The sequence below is a fragment of the Haliotis rufescens genome, unplaced genomic scaffold, assembly GCF_023055435.1.
Source record: "Haliotis rufescens isolate VD_foot unplaced genomic scaffold, xgHalRufe1.0.p SCAF_24, whole genome shotgun sequence".
Classification (NCBI taxonomy): domain Eukaryota; kingdom Metazoa; phylum Mollusca; class Gastropoda; order Lepetellida; family Haliotidae; genus Haliotis; species Haliotis rufescens.
In genome coordinates, this window is record NW_025963935.1 from 805,099 (window position 1) to 820,899 (window position 15,801).

General features: G+C 42.3%; 1 protein-coding gene across 2 annotated transcripts; it reads right to left on the reverse strand.

The window, feature by feature from the left end:
* Nucleotides 1-2,422: 2,422 nt before the first annotated feature.
* LOC124122915 lies at nt 2,423-15,466 on the reverse strand. 2 transcript variants are annotated; one of them, XM_046486110.2, is made up of 6 exons: nt 15,394-15,466; nt 12,070-12,219; nt 10,337-10,466; nt 9,669-10,018; nt 7,073-7,351; nt 2,423-4,334 (listed from the first exon to the last, which is right to left on the reverse strand). In XM_046486110.2, the coding sequence occupies exons 2-6, from the start codon at nt 12,182-12,184 to the stop codon at nt 3,868-3,870; spliced, it is 1,341 nt and encodes a 446-aa protein (XP_046342066.2). In that variant the 5' UTR covers nt 12,185-12,219; nt 15,394-15,466; the 3' UTR covers nt 2,423-3,867. The 2 variants fall into 2 exon arrangements, with proteins under 2 accessions (XP_046342066.2, XP_046342067.2); XM_046486111.2 differs by having other exon boundaries at nt 12,070-12,222; nt 15,394-15,461.
* Nucleotides 15,467-15,801: the final 335 nt, after the last annotated feature.

Consider the following 15,801-nt stretch of genomic DNA (forward strand, 5'->3'; position numbering starts at 1 on the left):
TGCATGTTCCCAGGCTTGTTTAATGCATGTTCCCAGGCGTGTTTAATGCATGTTCCCAGGCTTGTTTAATGCATGTTCCCAGGCTTGTTTAATGCATGTTCCCAGGCTTGTTTAATGCATGTTCCCAGGCTTGTCTAATGCATGTTCCCAGGCTTTGTTTAATGCATGTTCCCAGGCGTGTTTAATGCATGTTCCCAGGCTTGTTTAATGCATGTTCCCAGGCATGTTTAATGCATGTTCCCAGGCGTGTTTAATGCATGTTCCCAGGCTTGTTTAATGCATGTTCCCAGGCTTGTTTAATGCATGTTCCCAGGCTTGTCTAATGCATGTTCCCAGGCTTGTCTAATGCATGTTCCGAGGCGTGTTTAATGCATGTTCCCAGGCTTGTTTAATGCATGTTCCCAGGCTTGTTTAATGCATGTTCCCAGGCTTGTCTAATGCATGTTCCCAGGCTTGTCTAATGCATGCTCCCAGGCTTGTTTAATGCATGCTCCCAGGCGTGTTTAATGCATGTTCCCAGGCTTGTTTAATGCATGTTCCCAGGCTTGTCTAATGCATGTTCCCAGGCGTGTTTAATGCATGTTCCCAGGCTTGTTTAATGCATGTTCCCAGGCTTGTTTAATGCATGTTCCCAGGCGTGTTTAATGCATGTTCCCAGGCTTGTTTAATGCATGTTCCCAGGCTTGTTTAATGCATGTTCCCAGGCTTGTTTAATGACTTTGTTTTAGTAGTATATACAGTTACATGCCTTTAGAGGTAATGAGGGGGCGGTCGGGTAGCCTAGTGGTTAAAGCGTTCAATCGGATTCGATTCCCAACATGGGTACAATGTGTGAAGCGAAAAAAAAAACGAACGCTGTTCTTTGACCTTTGACTATCTTATCAAAACCTATTCAGAAAACAGGGTTTTGGTTTGGTTTGTTGTTGAACGCCTTTTACGGCAAGCATGGGTTGCTGAAGACCTATTCTACCCCGGATCTTCACAGGGACACATTCTAAATAAGGTATATACTAAGCTTAATGATATGTGCTGTAATAGTTCTTGAGAAAGTGCAAGCATTAACTTTGTCGGGATATTTTCCTCTATCTCGTGGCCGTGACCTTTGACATTCTGGTAGGTGACAAAGGCATTCCTAGGGCAGAGTGGAGGAGTGAGTGAGGGAGTGAGTTGGGTTTAATGCCGCTTTTAACAGTATTCCAGTTATAACACGGCGTGTCAGCTCAATGTGGGAGGAAAGCCCGAAGTGATGCAGGTCTCAGACGTTTACCACTTCGGTGAAAACCCACGGGTATGGTGCTGACAAATCTAGAAACATAATCGGGGCTAACCGGGATTCGAACCCACAATCATATGTTTCTGGCATTCCCAAGGGACGCAACTCTGCACAGCGAATCGCGGCGCCTATGACGACTGGGCCACCCGTGCCCCCCAAAATGGAGGAAGTATGTGGAAGAAGAATATCTTATGTCTATCCTCCTGCAGTAGGTTTAAGAAAATCACTGTTGGTGGCAGTCAAAGCCGTCCCAGTCGCTAGTCAGTGTGAAGAAAACTGAGTGAGTGAGTACGGTTTTACGCCACTTTTAGCAATATTCCAGCACTTTCATGGGGGGGGGGGGGACACCAGAAATGGGCTTCACACATTGTACTCATGTCGGGAATCGAACCCGGGTCTTCGGCATGACGAGCGAACACTTTAACCACTAGGCTAACCGACCGCCCCTGAAGAATACTGAACTTGTGTGAAGTATTTGCACTCCAGGCAAGCGGGAAACGATGACATGCATCAACCAAGTCAGCAAGCCTGACCACCAATCCCGTAAGTTGCCTCTAACGACATGCATGGGTTGTTGAAGACCTATTCTGACCTGGGTCTTCTTCATGGGGCAACTCAAGAAAAAATAAATGGTTTGTGGTCGGACCTGGGATTATTATGGGAGCTTGAATCAACACATGGTGTTTATGTTTTTATTGATTTCTCCCATAACAGGGCTTGATCTTCAATCGCCAGCAGTGGTTTATTTTTTTTCACTCAATCTGATTTGCTGGCTGAGAGTGGAGAGTTGTGTCATCGTGTTTTGATTGGCTGGCTAAAAATAATTGACAGCACTATTTTCGGATCGGGATACCCGAGGTCGTCTAGTACAGGAAATCCCTAGCTGGCAAAACATTACCGTAGTGACGATGTTTACATCTCTGAAAGTTGGTGACCGAGAGAAAGTTTGTGGGGGAAGAAGGGGTGTGATATGTGGAGATATATCAGAGAATTTCGGCTTCCCAATGTACCAGATTCAGTTGCAGAATGAGAAGACAGTAACGCCTCGTTCTAATCGAGACAGATTAATCACTCATGTGTAGACTTTTCGGTAACAACCGAACACAGTGGTTAATCCTCTATCTGCAATAAATAAATAACTACAATAAATAAGCAAAAAAATTTATTTTATTGTCGGGACTGTCACCTGGAGAACATTTCATTTCACAACATTATTGTAGCTCACCTGGACCATCTCCCCAAGGCAAGCCTGTCCACTAGCCTATATCAAAGCCTAGTTTTCTATCCTTGCCACATCAAGGCCACTTTTCTTGGCGTGACGATGGCGCCACCCCGTGTAGATCATAAGTTGTGCCCCTTATAAGGAACACATGATATCCAATCAGATCGCTGTTCTTATCTCGTATAGCTTCACAAAGATGGTGACCTCGTCGATCAGATAACGAAAACATTCACAATTTTTTCCCTGACACAAAAACAAGCAATCGTTGGAGGGGTTCAAAAGATGAAAAAGACAGGAAGTGGTCTTTCATATGTGGATGTTGACTTTGTGAAACGTTCTCTGATAGTCCAATCATATGAAGCACAGGAAAGTGGGCTTGATTTGGCAAGGGTGGAACAAGACTTTGATGAAAAGGCTAGCGGACGCTCTTGCCTCGGGGAGATGGACTAGGTTTTGTGGTCAACAGTTCCAGATGTTAACACAGACAACCACCCAACAAAATGTCGGCAAAGGTTTTGTGCAGAAATACTAAAGTATTAACAGGTAGGATACAAGTATCTAAGTTTCCCCAATGTTTTAAAAATTTCCAGGGGCGGTCGGGTAGCCTCGTGGTTAAAGCGTTCGCTCGTCACGCCGAAGACCCGGGTTCGGTTCCAACATGGGTACACCATGTGAAGCCCATTTCTGGTGTCCCCTGCCGTGATATTGCTGGAATATTGCTAAAAGCAGTGTAAAAAACATACTCACTAACTCACTCACTCCAAATTTGCAAGAATGAATGTAATATTTTATTTCATTGTTGCAATGCACAACAGTTGCTCACATTTCACCAAAATATCAAATGGTCGGTTCCAAGAGCACATACCAAATACTCAAATATTACATTAAGAATAAAAAGGTTCGAGTAATAGCTTTTTGAAGTTTCTTCTTTCAGTATGGTCGCTGTGCAGAGGTCAAATCAAGGTCAAAATTTAAGATATCGCAAAAACTGAACACACATGTTCATCGTTACATTCATTTTTTGGGGGAAAACAATTGTCATGACAACCATATTGAAAATCAGATCTAAACCTCTTCCGTGGTTTCTTGAAGGTATATGGACGACGGAGGAGGGACACGGATGCAGGAGGGACACAGGTACACCATTTTATGACCACTTGACCTTCAAACCGATTAGCTAAATATGAAATTTATTGAAAATTGTCCAAGAGTAATGCCTACAGTCATGGCAATTCACAGAATCAGACAAAAAAATTAAAATTTACTTTAACTAAACACGAACCTATGTAGAATATTTCAACATTAATCAGAAAATGGTTGTGGAATCTCAAGATATCCGTCCTGCAAACATTTCTACATCCATGACCGGCAACTATGTATCGATCTGTATTTGCTGAAGTTGTTCATAGCCATACTTGACGCCAAATCGGATCCCGACGAAGGCGAGAGCAGTGAGAAACATGAAGAACCCACTGTAATTGCTCCCGAGGTTGTCGCAGATGTCCCGCATCGTGGCTGCCTCGATGCTCTGGTCGTGCGTCTTCATGTAGTTACACGCTCCTTGTAACTTGCCCATGTCCACGGGCGGCCTCATCAGGAACATCAGGATGACGGCCAGAAGGACAGCCTCGATGGCCACCATGATGTAGAAGGCCTGATCGTGGGACACGCCCAGCTCGTCCAGGATGCTGCCTCCACCTCTTTCTGGTGATCTGTTTGCTCTTCCTCTCGCCCATCTTCCTGCTCTGCTGTGTGTTCTGGTCGATGGTTTCGACTGATCGTTAGCGGAAGGTGTCTGACGTCGACGCAAAATTTCACTCTCAGCTTTATTTTCATGAGCTGTAGAGAAGGAAGGTTAAGCATTAAAATCAATTTTCATAGAAGAAAAATTCAACACAAAGCTAAAGGAATGACATTGATATATATTAATTCACATAGAAACACAAGCTACACAAAGAACTGGGAAGGGTGCATTTCTTTCTGACCATGATAGGGGCGGTCGGGTAGCCTAGTGGTTAAAGCGTTCGCTCGTCACGCCGAAGACCCGGGTTCGAATCCCGACATGGGTACAATGTGTGAAGCCCATTTCTGGTGTCCCCCGCCGTGATATTGCTGGAATATTGCTAAAAGCAGCGTAAAACCACACTCACTCACTCACTCTGACCATGATATTTACTATTATATTGACCCCTCCATGGTCTAGTGGTAGAGTGTCCGCCTGGAGAGCGGAAGGTTGGGGGTTTGATCTCTGGCTGTGTCCTAGCAAAAGATGGTACTTTTTGTTACTTTGCCTGGCACTCAGCATTAAGGGGCTAAAACGAGGACTGGTCTGCTCGGAGTCAGTATTCTGTGTCTGAGTGGGGTTTTCATGTTTCTCAGTATTGGTACACTTCGATCATATGATGTTTGTTAGTTTGTTTGTTGTTTAACGCCGCACTCGGCAATATTCCAGCTACATGACGACGTCTGTAAATAATCGAGTCTGGACAAGACAATCCAGTGATTGATATCATGAGCATCGATCCACGCAATTGGGATCAATGACATGTATCAACCAAGTCCGCAAGTCTGACCACCTGATCCAGTTAGTTGCCTCTTACAACAAGCATGGGTTGCTGAAGACCTATTGTACTTCTGATCTTCACGGGTCTGCGCCATGGTATCTCAGTGGGCTAGGACTATAAAATCAGCATTGCTTGTGGGACGATACACCAACTATGCGATACGTATCATGATACCATGCTCTTGATCCGACACGTATCATGATACCATGCTCGTGATCCGAGACGTATAATGACACCATGCTTGTTTACCGATACGTATCATGATACTATGCTCATGATCCAATACGTATCATGATACCATGCTCGTGATCTGACACGTATCATGATACCATGCTCGTGATCCAATACGTATCATGATACCATGCTCGTGATCCGATACATATCATGATACCATGCTCGTGATCCGATACGTATCATGATACCATGCTCGTGATCTGACATGTATCATGATACCATGCTCGTGATCCAATACGTATCCAGATACCATGCTCGTGATCCGATACGTATCATGATACCATGCTTGTGATCCGATACGTATCATGATACCATGCTCGTGATCCGATACGTATCATGATACCATGCTCGTGATCCGACATGTATCATGATACCATGCTCATGATCCGACATGTATCATGATACCATGCTCGTGATCCGACACGTATCATGATACCATGCTCGTGATCCGATACGTATCAGGATACGATGCTCGTGATCCGATACGTATCAGGATACCATGCTCAGGATCCGACACGTATCATGATACAGTGATCCCTCGATATACTGCTGTCATCGGGGTCCAAGAAACTGACCCAGCGGTGTAGGAAAGAGCGTTGTACAGATATTCCTTGCTGAGGTTTACATTACGTAATGATGGTAGTGAATGGAACAGTGGCGCAATTATTTCACAGTGGCATGGGACATGTAGATCTATGTAACACTGATCGTGGACGATGATTCAAACTGCATGCGTAAAAAAATAACAATACTTTGTGTAAATTAATCAAAGTAGTCTGTATTATTTTACGACTGGATGTTATACATGTAGAATCTAAATAAGTGTTGTTATATTTTAAGTTTTTCGGAAGAAAATTGGTCCGATCGCCGACCTTCTCACTTTATCGATCGATGACAGTACATTACTAATGTGCGACCAAGGCTGTGATTGGTTAATAAATAATGATTTGTCAAAGTTATGAAAAACCCGGACACAGCCGGCTCCCTGTATGCACTTTATGTACAGTTGTCGTAACTACACGGTTATTTGAGCGATTTATGAAAATGGTAAAGATTAATGAACTAAGATTTATTTTATACCCTCGTAATTACGCTATTTAAACAATGAAGTTCCAATGTTTTATCATGGTATCATGATACCATGCTCGTGATCCGATACGTATCATGATACCATGCTCATGATCCGATATGTATCATGATACCATGCTCGTGATCCGATACGTATCATGATACCATGCTCATGATCCGATATGTATCATGATACATAGCTCGTGATCCGATATGTACCATGATACCATGCTCATGATCCAATACGTATCATGATACATAGCTCGTGATCCGATATGTACCATGATACCATGCTCAGGATCTGACACGTATCATGATACATAGCTCGTGATCCGATATGTACCATGATACCATGCTCAGGATCCGACACGTATCATGATACATAGCTCGTGATCCGATATGTACCATGATACCATGCTCGTGATCGGATTCATATCATAGACAAGATGGCCAAATTGGCAGCGTCAAGTATGATGCAGTGGATGAAAATATTTATATTTGAAAATATATTTATATTTTCACCACAGATTTTGACAACTAATTAGTGTTTGGTGTAACACTTATTAAAGTAAACAGATAAGCATCGATATTTTTTACTTAGTGTGCAACTGTAATCGATACTTGTATCAAGAAGTAAAAACATCTCTCGATCCTCCAATTCGTCGGTGTATTGTCCCATTGCTAGCATGCACCATGGTTTAGATGTCTTACCAGCATAGGACTCCCGTTCATTGATGACATCGAAGACTGGGTCGGAGACCTGGGTCATGAACTTCAAGGCTGGAAGGTCAAGTTCAGGCAGGACTGTGTCGGTACGTTGGCCGTGGTCCACATCGTCGCAGTAGTTGCGGCACCGCAGCAGTCGGTGGAGCGACCCAGCAAGCCCCAGTGCATCGATGAACTGTTTTTCTCGTTTGTCGTAATCCTCCTTGGTGAGCACCCCACTTCCCACCTTGTCCTGCTTCGTGAGAACACCGTACACAGGGATTGCTGAAACAGTAACACCGTACACAGGGATTGCTGAAACAGTAACACTGTACACAGGGATTGCTGAAACAGTAACATCGAACACAGGGATTGCTGAAACAGTAACACAGTACACTGGGATTGCTTAAACAGTAACATTGAACACGGGGATTGCTGAAACAGTAACACCTAACACAGGGATTGCTGAAACAGTAACACCATACACAGGGATTGCTGAAACAGTAACACCGTACACAGGGATTGCTGAAACAGTAACACCATACACAGGGATTGCTGAAACAGTAACACAGAACACAGGGATTGCTGAAACAGTAACACCGTACACCGGGATTGCTGAAACAGTAACACCATACACAGGAATTGCTGGAACAGTAATACTGAACACTGGGATTGCTGAAACAGTAACACAGTACACTGGGATTGCTTAAACAGTAACATCGAACACAGGGATTGCTGAAACAGTAACACCATACACAGGGATTGCTGAAACAGTAACAACGAACACAGGGATTGCTGAAACAGTAACACCGTACACCGGGATTGCTGAAACAGTAACACCATACACAGGAATTGCTGGAACAGTAATACTGAACGCTGGGATTGCTGAAACAGTAACACCGAACACAGGGATTGCTGAAACAGTAACACAGTACACAGGGATTGCTGAAACAGTAACACCGTACACCGGGATTGCTGAAACAGTAACACTGTACACAGGGATTGCTGAAACAGTAACACCGTACACAGGGATTGCTGAAACAGTAACACCGAACACAGGGATGCTGAAACAGTAACACTACACAGGAATTGCTGAAACAGTAACACCGAACACAGGGATTGCTGAAACAGTAACACCGAACACAGGGATTGCTGAAACAGTAACACAGTACACAGGGATTGCTGAAACAGTCACACCGTACACAGGAATTGCTAAAACAGTAACACAGTACACAGGGATTGCTGAAACAGTAACACCGTACACAGGGATTGCGGAAACAGTAACACCGTACACCGGGATTGCTGAAACAGTAACAACGTACACCGGGATTGCTGAAACAGTAACACCGTACACCGGGATTGCTGAAACAGTAACACTGTACACAGGGATTGCTGAAACAGTAACACAGTACACAGGGATTGCTGAAACAGTAACACCGTACACAGGGATTGCGGAAACAGTCACACCGTACACAGGAATTGCTAAAACAGTAACACCGAACACAGGGATTGCTAAAACTTTAACCCATTGCCAAGCCTGACTGAGGTCTTCAACAAAGTTTCTCAAATTCTCACTTTGGAATGAGATATGTCATAATGTTCTCGCTACAACTGTTATTCTACCATGACTTTTGAAATGACCTGATTCTGATTCAGTGGTCAATCAGAGGTATCAAACGACAATAACCACATGATTCTGATTCAATGGTCAATCAGAGGTATCAAATCACAGTAACCACTTCTGATTCAATGGTCAATCAGAGGTATCAAACGACAATAACCACATGATTCTGATTCAATGGTCAATCAGAGGTATCAAACGACAATAACCACATGATTCTGATTCAATGGTCAATCAGAGGTATCAAATCACAATAACCACTTCTGATTCAATGGTCAATCAGAGGTATCAAACGACAATAACCACATGATTCTGATTCACTGGCCAATCAGACTGCAGTACTTAATGTAACCTGATAACTGTAAATACAAGATTTGATTCCACTAAATAACATTAAGGAGAGGTAGTAAAAAGACCACTTTTGATCAAACTAGAAATGAGAAATGATTGTTCGACCAGATTGACTACAAGGACTTTAGTTTAAATTCCCCGATAATCCCTGGTACAGTACAGGAAAATGTGCTAGGCAGAGATTCTGTGACATGTTGCTTTGATTATTTAAAGTTAGTATTTTCATATACCGCATACGACGTAATAAGCGCCCCACCCCAATAAGCGCCCACGACGATATTTGTTAATATATTGGCTAATGAACAGTCCCAATTAGCACCCCTTCCGATTGATCAATCTACACAAGACTTATTTATTTGTGTATAATACGCACTCGTCATGCACCCTTATTTATAGGAAATTAAATTCTGGAAAAATATATCAGTCGTATATAAACATTTCAGGCTGTCAGCATAAACCAAGAAATTTATCTTTCAACTCTGTTTTCTTTTCATTAAAATACCATTCAAATACGAGCCCCCTATTTCTAATATTGAGAGCGCCCTGGGCGCTTATTACGTCGAATACGGTATATGACAGGTTAAGACATTGTCCTGTTTTCAGCAAGGCAAGGACCTTGTGTTGACCTACTTCTCTTTCTGCTGTCAATGACCCCCGAGGGTCGGGCAGCTCGCAGGACACAGCCGATCAGGTTCTGCGGGACCTCCTGTGTCGCCGACGACACAAAAATAATTCGATCAACCTTCAGCTTTTCATCATTTTCGGCATATTTCTGTCGCAGGTCTTCTATTCCGTGTTTCTTGTAGAATTCATCTGCCTCTGCGAGAGATTCCTCTTCTGGGAGACGGCCATAGAAGACAATACGGAGCAACTCAACATACCGCTCTCTCTCTTCATCTGTTAGCCCCGCGATGTCGATCAGTGTGGGGAGGTTCACGTTGCTGTACTTGGCATTTAAGCCATGACAGCACTTTGGAAAACTGGAATAAAGACTTGAGATAGTTTGTCGGGGTCAAAGGTTTCAATTTTCATCATTTAATTTTATCTTTCATACAGTGGGTAGGTCTGTCAGCAGAATAAGTCAACAGACAATACTGGTATCTGTTTATCATTACAGACAGATATACAATAAAAGACCGGAATAAGTACAACTTTGGTAAACTTCAAACATTCCCAGCAGTCTTCATGCCTGAGGCTTGGAGTTTTCCCCGAATATAAAACAGTAAGATTTGGCCAAAATGTCCAATAGTTGACTTAGTTTCATTTTGTCACATCACAGAACAGAAGCAGATTCCTACCTCTTGGTGAACACTGTGATCTGACTAGCATCTCCATGGCAACCAGAATATGCATATTCTCTCCATGTGTCATCAGAAAATGAGGCAGCGATCGTGTTCACCAGCGATGATTTCCCCACTCCCGGGGGCCCTACAAACACAAATGATACAACCTGGAAACCTGTTGCTGAGTGCGGCGTTGAACAACACACAAACAAACAAACAAATGTTAGGCTTCTAAGCATTTCCAATAGTGGCCTGTGCCACATCAAAACATTTCCAATAGTGGCCTGTGGCACATCAAAACATTTCCAAGAGTGGCCTGTGGCACATTGAATCATTTCCAATAGTGGCCTGTGGCACATCAAAACATTTCCAATAGTGGCCTGTGGCACATCAAAACATTTCCAATAGTGGCCTGTGGCACATCAAAACATTTCAATAGTGGCCTGTGGCACATCTAAATATTTCCAATAGTGGCCTGTGGCACATCAAAACATTTCCAATAGTGGCCTGTGGCACATCTTAATATTTCCAATTGTGTCCTGTGGCACATCAAAACATTTCCAATTGTGGCCTGTGGCACATCAAAACATTTCCAATAGTGGCCTGTGGCACATCAAAACATTTCCAATTGTGGCCTGTGGCACATCAAAACATTTCCAATTGTGGCCTGTGGCACATCAAAACATTTCCAATAGTGGCCTGTGGCACATCAAAACATTTCCAATTGTGGCCTGTGGCACATCAAAACATTTCCAATAGTGGCCTGTGGCACATCTAAATATTTCCAATTGTGGCCTGTGGCACATCAAAACATTACCAATTGTGGCCTGTGGCACATCAAAACATTTCCAATAGTGGCCTGTGGCACATCAAAACATTTCTAATTGTGGCCTGTGACACATCAAAACATTTCCAATAGTGGCCTGTGGCACATCTAAATATTTCCAATTATGGCCTGTGGCACATCAAAACATTTCCAATTGTGGCCTGTGGCACATCAAAACATTTCCAATTGTGGCCTGTGGCACATCAAAACATTTCCAATAGTGGCCTGTGGCACATCAAAACATTTCCAATAGTGCCCTTTGGCACATCAAAACATTTCCAATTGTGGCCTGTGGCACATCAAAACATTTCCAATAGTGGCCTGTGGCACATCAAAACATTTCCAATTGTGGCCTGTGGCACATCAAAACATTTCCAATAGTGGCCTGTGGCACATCAAAACATTTCCAATAGTGGCCTGTGGCACATCAAAACATTTCCAATAGTGGCCTGTGGCACATCTAAATATTTCCAATTATGGCCAGTGGCACATCAAAACATTTCCAATTGTGGCCTGTGGCACATCAAAACATTTCCAATAGTGGCCTGTGGCACATCAAAACATTTCCAATTGTGGCCTGTGGCACATCAAAACATTTCCAATAGTGGCCTGTGGCACATCAAAACATTTCCAATAGTGGCCTGTGGCACATCAAAACATTTCCAATAGTGGCCTGTGGCACATCTAAATATTTCCAATTATGGCCAGTGGCACATCAAAACATTTCCAATTGTGGCCTGTGGCACATCAAAACATTTCCAATAGTGGCCTGTGGCACATCAAAACATTTCCAATAGTGGCCTGTGGCACATCTAAACATTTCCAATAGTGGCCTGTGGCACATTTCTCTGAGTGGCACACCTAAACATCGCAAAACACATGATGTCATTTACATTGTGATGGCCTTCACATTCAGTCTTACCAATAATGGCGACATTCAAGGGGCGTGTCTTGTTGTGATCTTGGCAGTTCCGTATTATTCTCTGCTGGTATTTCTGCTTCTCCTGTGCTAGTCTCACATCCGACACCATGTCCATCTCAAGTTCCAGGTCAGCCAGGGATTTTCTGCAGCCTGCTAACAACACTCAGGCTTTGAAATTGATGGTACCTTTCATCACAGTAGGGGCGGTCGGGTAGCCTTGTGGTTAAAGCGTTTGCACATCACGCCGAAGGCCTGGGTTTGATTCCCGACATGGGTACAATGTGTGAAGCCCATTTCTGGTGTCCCCCGCCGTGATATTGCTGGAATTTTGCTAAAAGCGGCGTAAAACCATACTCACTCACTTCAGGGCATGGTAAAAACTAATGTCACTATTAAAAAACATTACCTGGCTTGAAGGGCACTTTCACATCATATTTTTTACCAACAGTGTTTTGTGACAATGCTTAAGTGATGTATTCACCCCGATTATTTTTCGAGGTTTGTCAGCACCATACCCCTGCTCGTGGGTTTCACCGAAGTGGTAAACGTCTAAGACCTGCATCACTTCGGGCTTTCCTCCCACATTAAGCTGACACGCCGCGATATAACTGGAATACTGTTAAAAGTGGCGTTAAACCAAACTCACTCACTTACTCACTTGAGTGATGTATGGACAGTACAGCACATAATCTTGAAGTACCCACAGTTTGATGATGTCAAGCACAAGAAAGCGTGACAAACTACACATAACACAGCGATTCGGCGATCGAGTCAGAATTAACCATCGGGAATCTGGATAAACTACAGGGATAATTGCTATCATTTTCAAAAGAACAGTCTAAAATACTGAAAATCAGTGTCTAACTGTGACATAACTAAGGCATTTTATAAGTTTTGGCAAGTTTGGAGATATAAATTTTGAAACAATTTTGCGAGGGCACGAGGCCTAGCCAAGCGGGATCAGTAGCCATATCTGTGCTTGTAGACCTCTGCGGCTTGAAACCTTCTCCACAAATTAAAATAGTTGGATTTGGCCGAAATATGTTTGAATTATTACCTTGTTTCGTTTTGTCCCTGTGTGTACATCTGACTACACTTCTTACATTATGACAGGACAGACCTACTGTCAACAAGGTCTGACCGTGGCCGTAACGTCTCATAGACTAGGGTTAGAGTAGCTTCCCTTGGACAAAGGGCAGTTACTCTAGCGGAAAGACCGATGGATTGCCACGAAAGGCAATTAAAAACAATTGTTGTTTTGCGTATATGTTGCTTCGCCACTGTATAAGAAACATATTTCAGTTGGAACTATATTGGCTACTGTCACTGTCCGACTGACACATCACTTACCCTGTGACGTAATAAATAATAATGTGCGCATTCCAGGAAAACTCGCAATGTTTCGGTAATGTTTGTGAGAGAGGGAAAGCGATTTTCAAGCACAGAATTAAAGAATGACATTATATGATAAAGAGGTTATCACGCTTGTGTGTTTGGGGATGGTAAATATCCTGTATTAGGAATAAACACTATGCATTTAGCTCGCCAAGGCTCGCTAAATACAATGTTTATTCCTAATGCAGGATATTTACCATCCTCAAACACACTCGCGCGATAACCTCTATATCTGGTCATTCATACACTGAAGTTGAATTAAGTTACATCTTTATTCAACCATATGAAAAATCAGAAGGAATGGGTGCATAGTCAGAAAGAAATGTGAACATTAGTGACTTGTAGTGTAACCATTATTTTTGTCATTAAACATAATATCATGTGACTAAACACTAACCCGAGTTACCCGTCCCAGTCCTAAACCTGACATAAATGTCAGGTTGCATTTTTCAATAAAAGGTTGCATCTGTGCATATTATGTTTTGCTAAATCGTGATATCAAAATATGAAGCCAAAAATAAAAAGTGAAACACCTAATGTTCAATTTGATTAATAAACATAAGTAATATCTTTTATATTTAAAAAAATAATTAATTATTAGATTTTAAAAAATATAATGAGGCCAACCTGTGTTTTCCACTTTCTTAACTTCCTGGCTTGCACCATATACATAGTGCAATACAAGCCCCCTATACAAAGACATAATATTATTCATAACTATATCTACAGGATAAACATGAATAGGAAAATCCTAATTCCATATTGGGAATTTTTACTGACTTTTGCAGCAGAATATTAGTGAACTGTTAAGTACGTTCTATTCATGATATTTTCCACTTCACACTCCACCAATAATTTACACACACACACACACACACACACACACACACACACACACTGTCATGTTTGGTCTTCATGAGTATGATTGAATTACCGGTATTATCATATCCACCATGATACTTTATTTTATTGATGAAAATGTCCTTTAATTTATAACTCATTTGATTGTGTCATAATACTAAACCTAGCTGTAGGATAATTAAAACTTTGTAAAATGGTTGTGGGCTCTATAATATAAGGGTAACGCTATTTTTCAGGGCATTATCATTTGCAGAAGCGCAAGGTCTTCCATTAACTGCCCGAAGAAGGAGGGCAGTTGAAAAGACCGAGGGCTTCTGCAAATGATAATGCCCAAAAAAATAGCGTTACCGTTATTATAGCTAAAATGGATGGAATTTTTTATCAAATAAAAAGAAACAACAATATCGGGTTTGAAACATTTACTGCAATCAACACGAATGTCACTGACCCACTTTCACAAATATGGAAAAGTCATAGAACAAACCAGATGACGTCACTATTGAAAGTAACGTCACCTATCCTATCCTATGACGTCACCTAACAACGGGCGTGATAATGGCCCGTCGTCAAACAATATGAGGGCATTATCAAGTTACAGTGGCCCGCTCATTTCTGATAACATGCAGGCAGTTTAATGATAATTCTACCCATTTTAGCTATAAGCAATAATAAATTCCAAGACTGGGATGAATGGCACTGATCGTACCTTCACCCACCCAACCACCCCACCCCCACACTAAACATACAGGGACAGACCCGAGTCTGCATACTCCACCCAACCCCCACCCCACCCCCAAATTCAGGGACAGACCCGTACCTCTGTGTCTCTTAATATTAAAGATATATTGTCACACTGACCACTTTCTATGGCATTGTGGATTTATACATGAAAGAATGTCAATATGGTTGACTAAGTTTATGAAGCGAAAGTAGGATTTATGTGCTGTTCCTCAAACATGCAAAGGAGGTTTGAAAACAGATGCACGCATGCTATAGTTTGGATAAGTCGAATGTCAAACTAACGTTAAGCAATAAATACACGTTTTTGACAGAATGCCAGTTGTTTACCTTGTGTTTACTTCCTTTTCCGTTGGAGACGTAAACGACACACGCCTCGGATGTCTTTAATACTATTTTTAACTTTTCAATATCCTTCCGCCTGCCAACTCAAATTCATCTGTGGGACAGACTGTACGTTGGCTTTATGGTGACAGGGTATATTATTTAGGCTTTGTAGGTTTATCGATATATTTCAGTTTGTTTGTGATGAGAACGAGGTAAAGTGTTCAACATACATGTGCACTATGTTTTAGGGCGCATTCATAATAATATAGTTTGTGTCTAAGGGGAATCCCCATGACGTAATCACGTTGTTGATAACATAACTCGGCCTTTTCCGTAACCGACCGACATGTGTCGGAATGTCACGAGTGACAGGAACGGCTTATAACACGACGTAGGCCAACAGCATGTTTA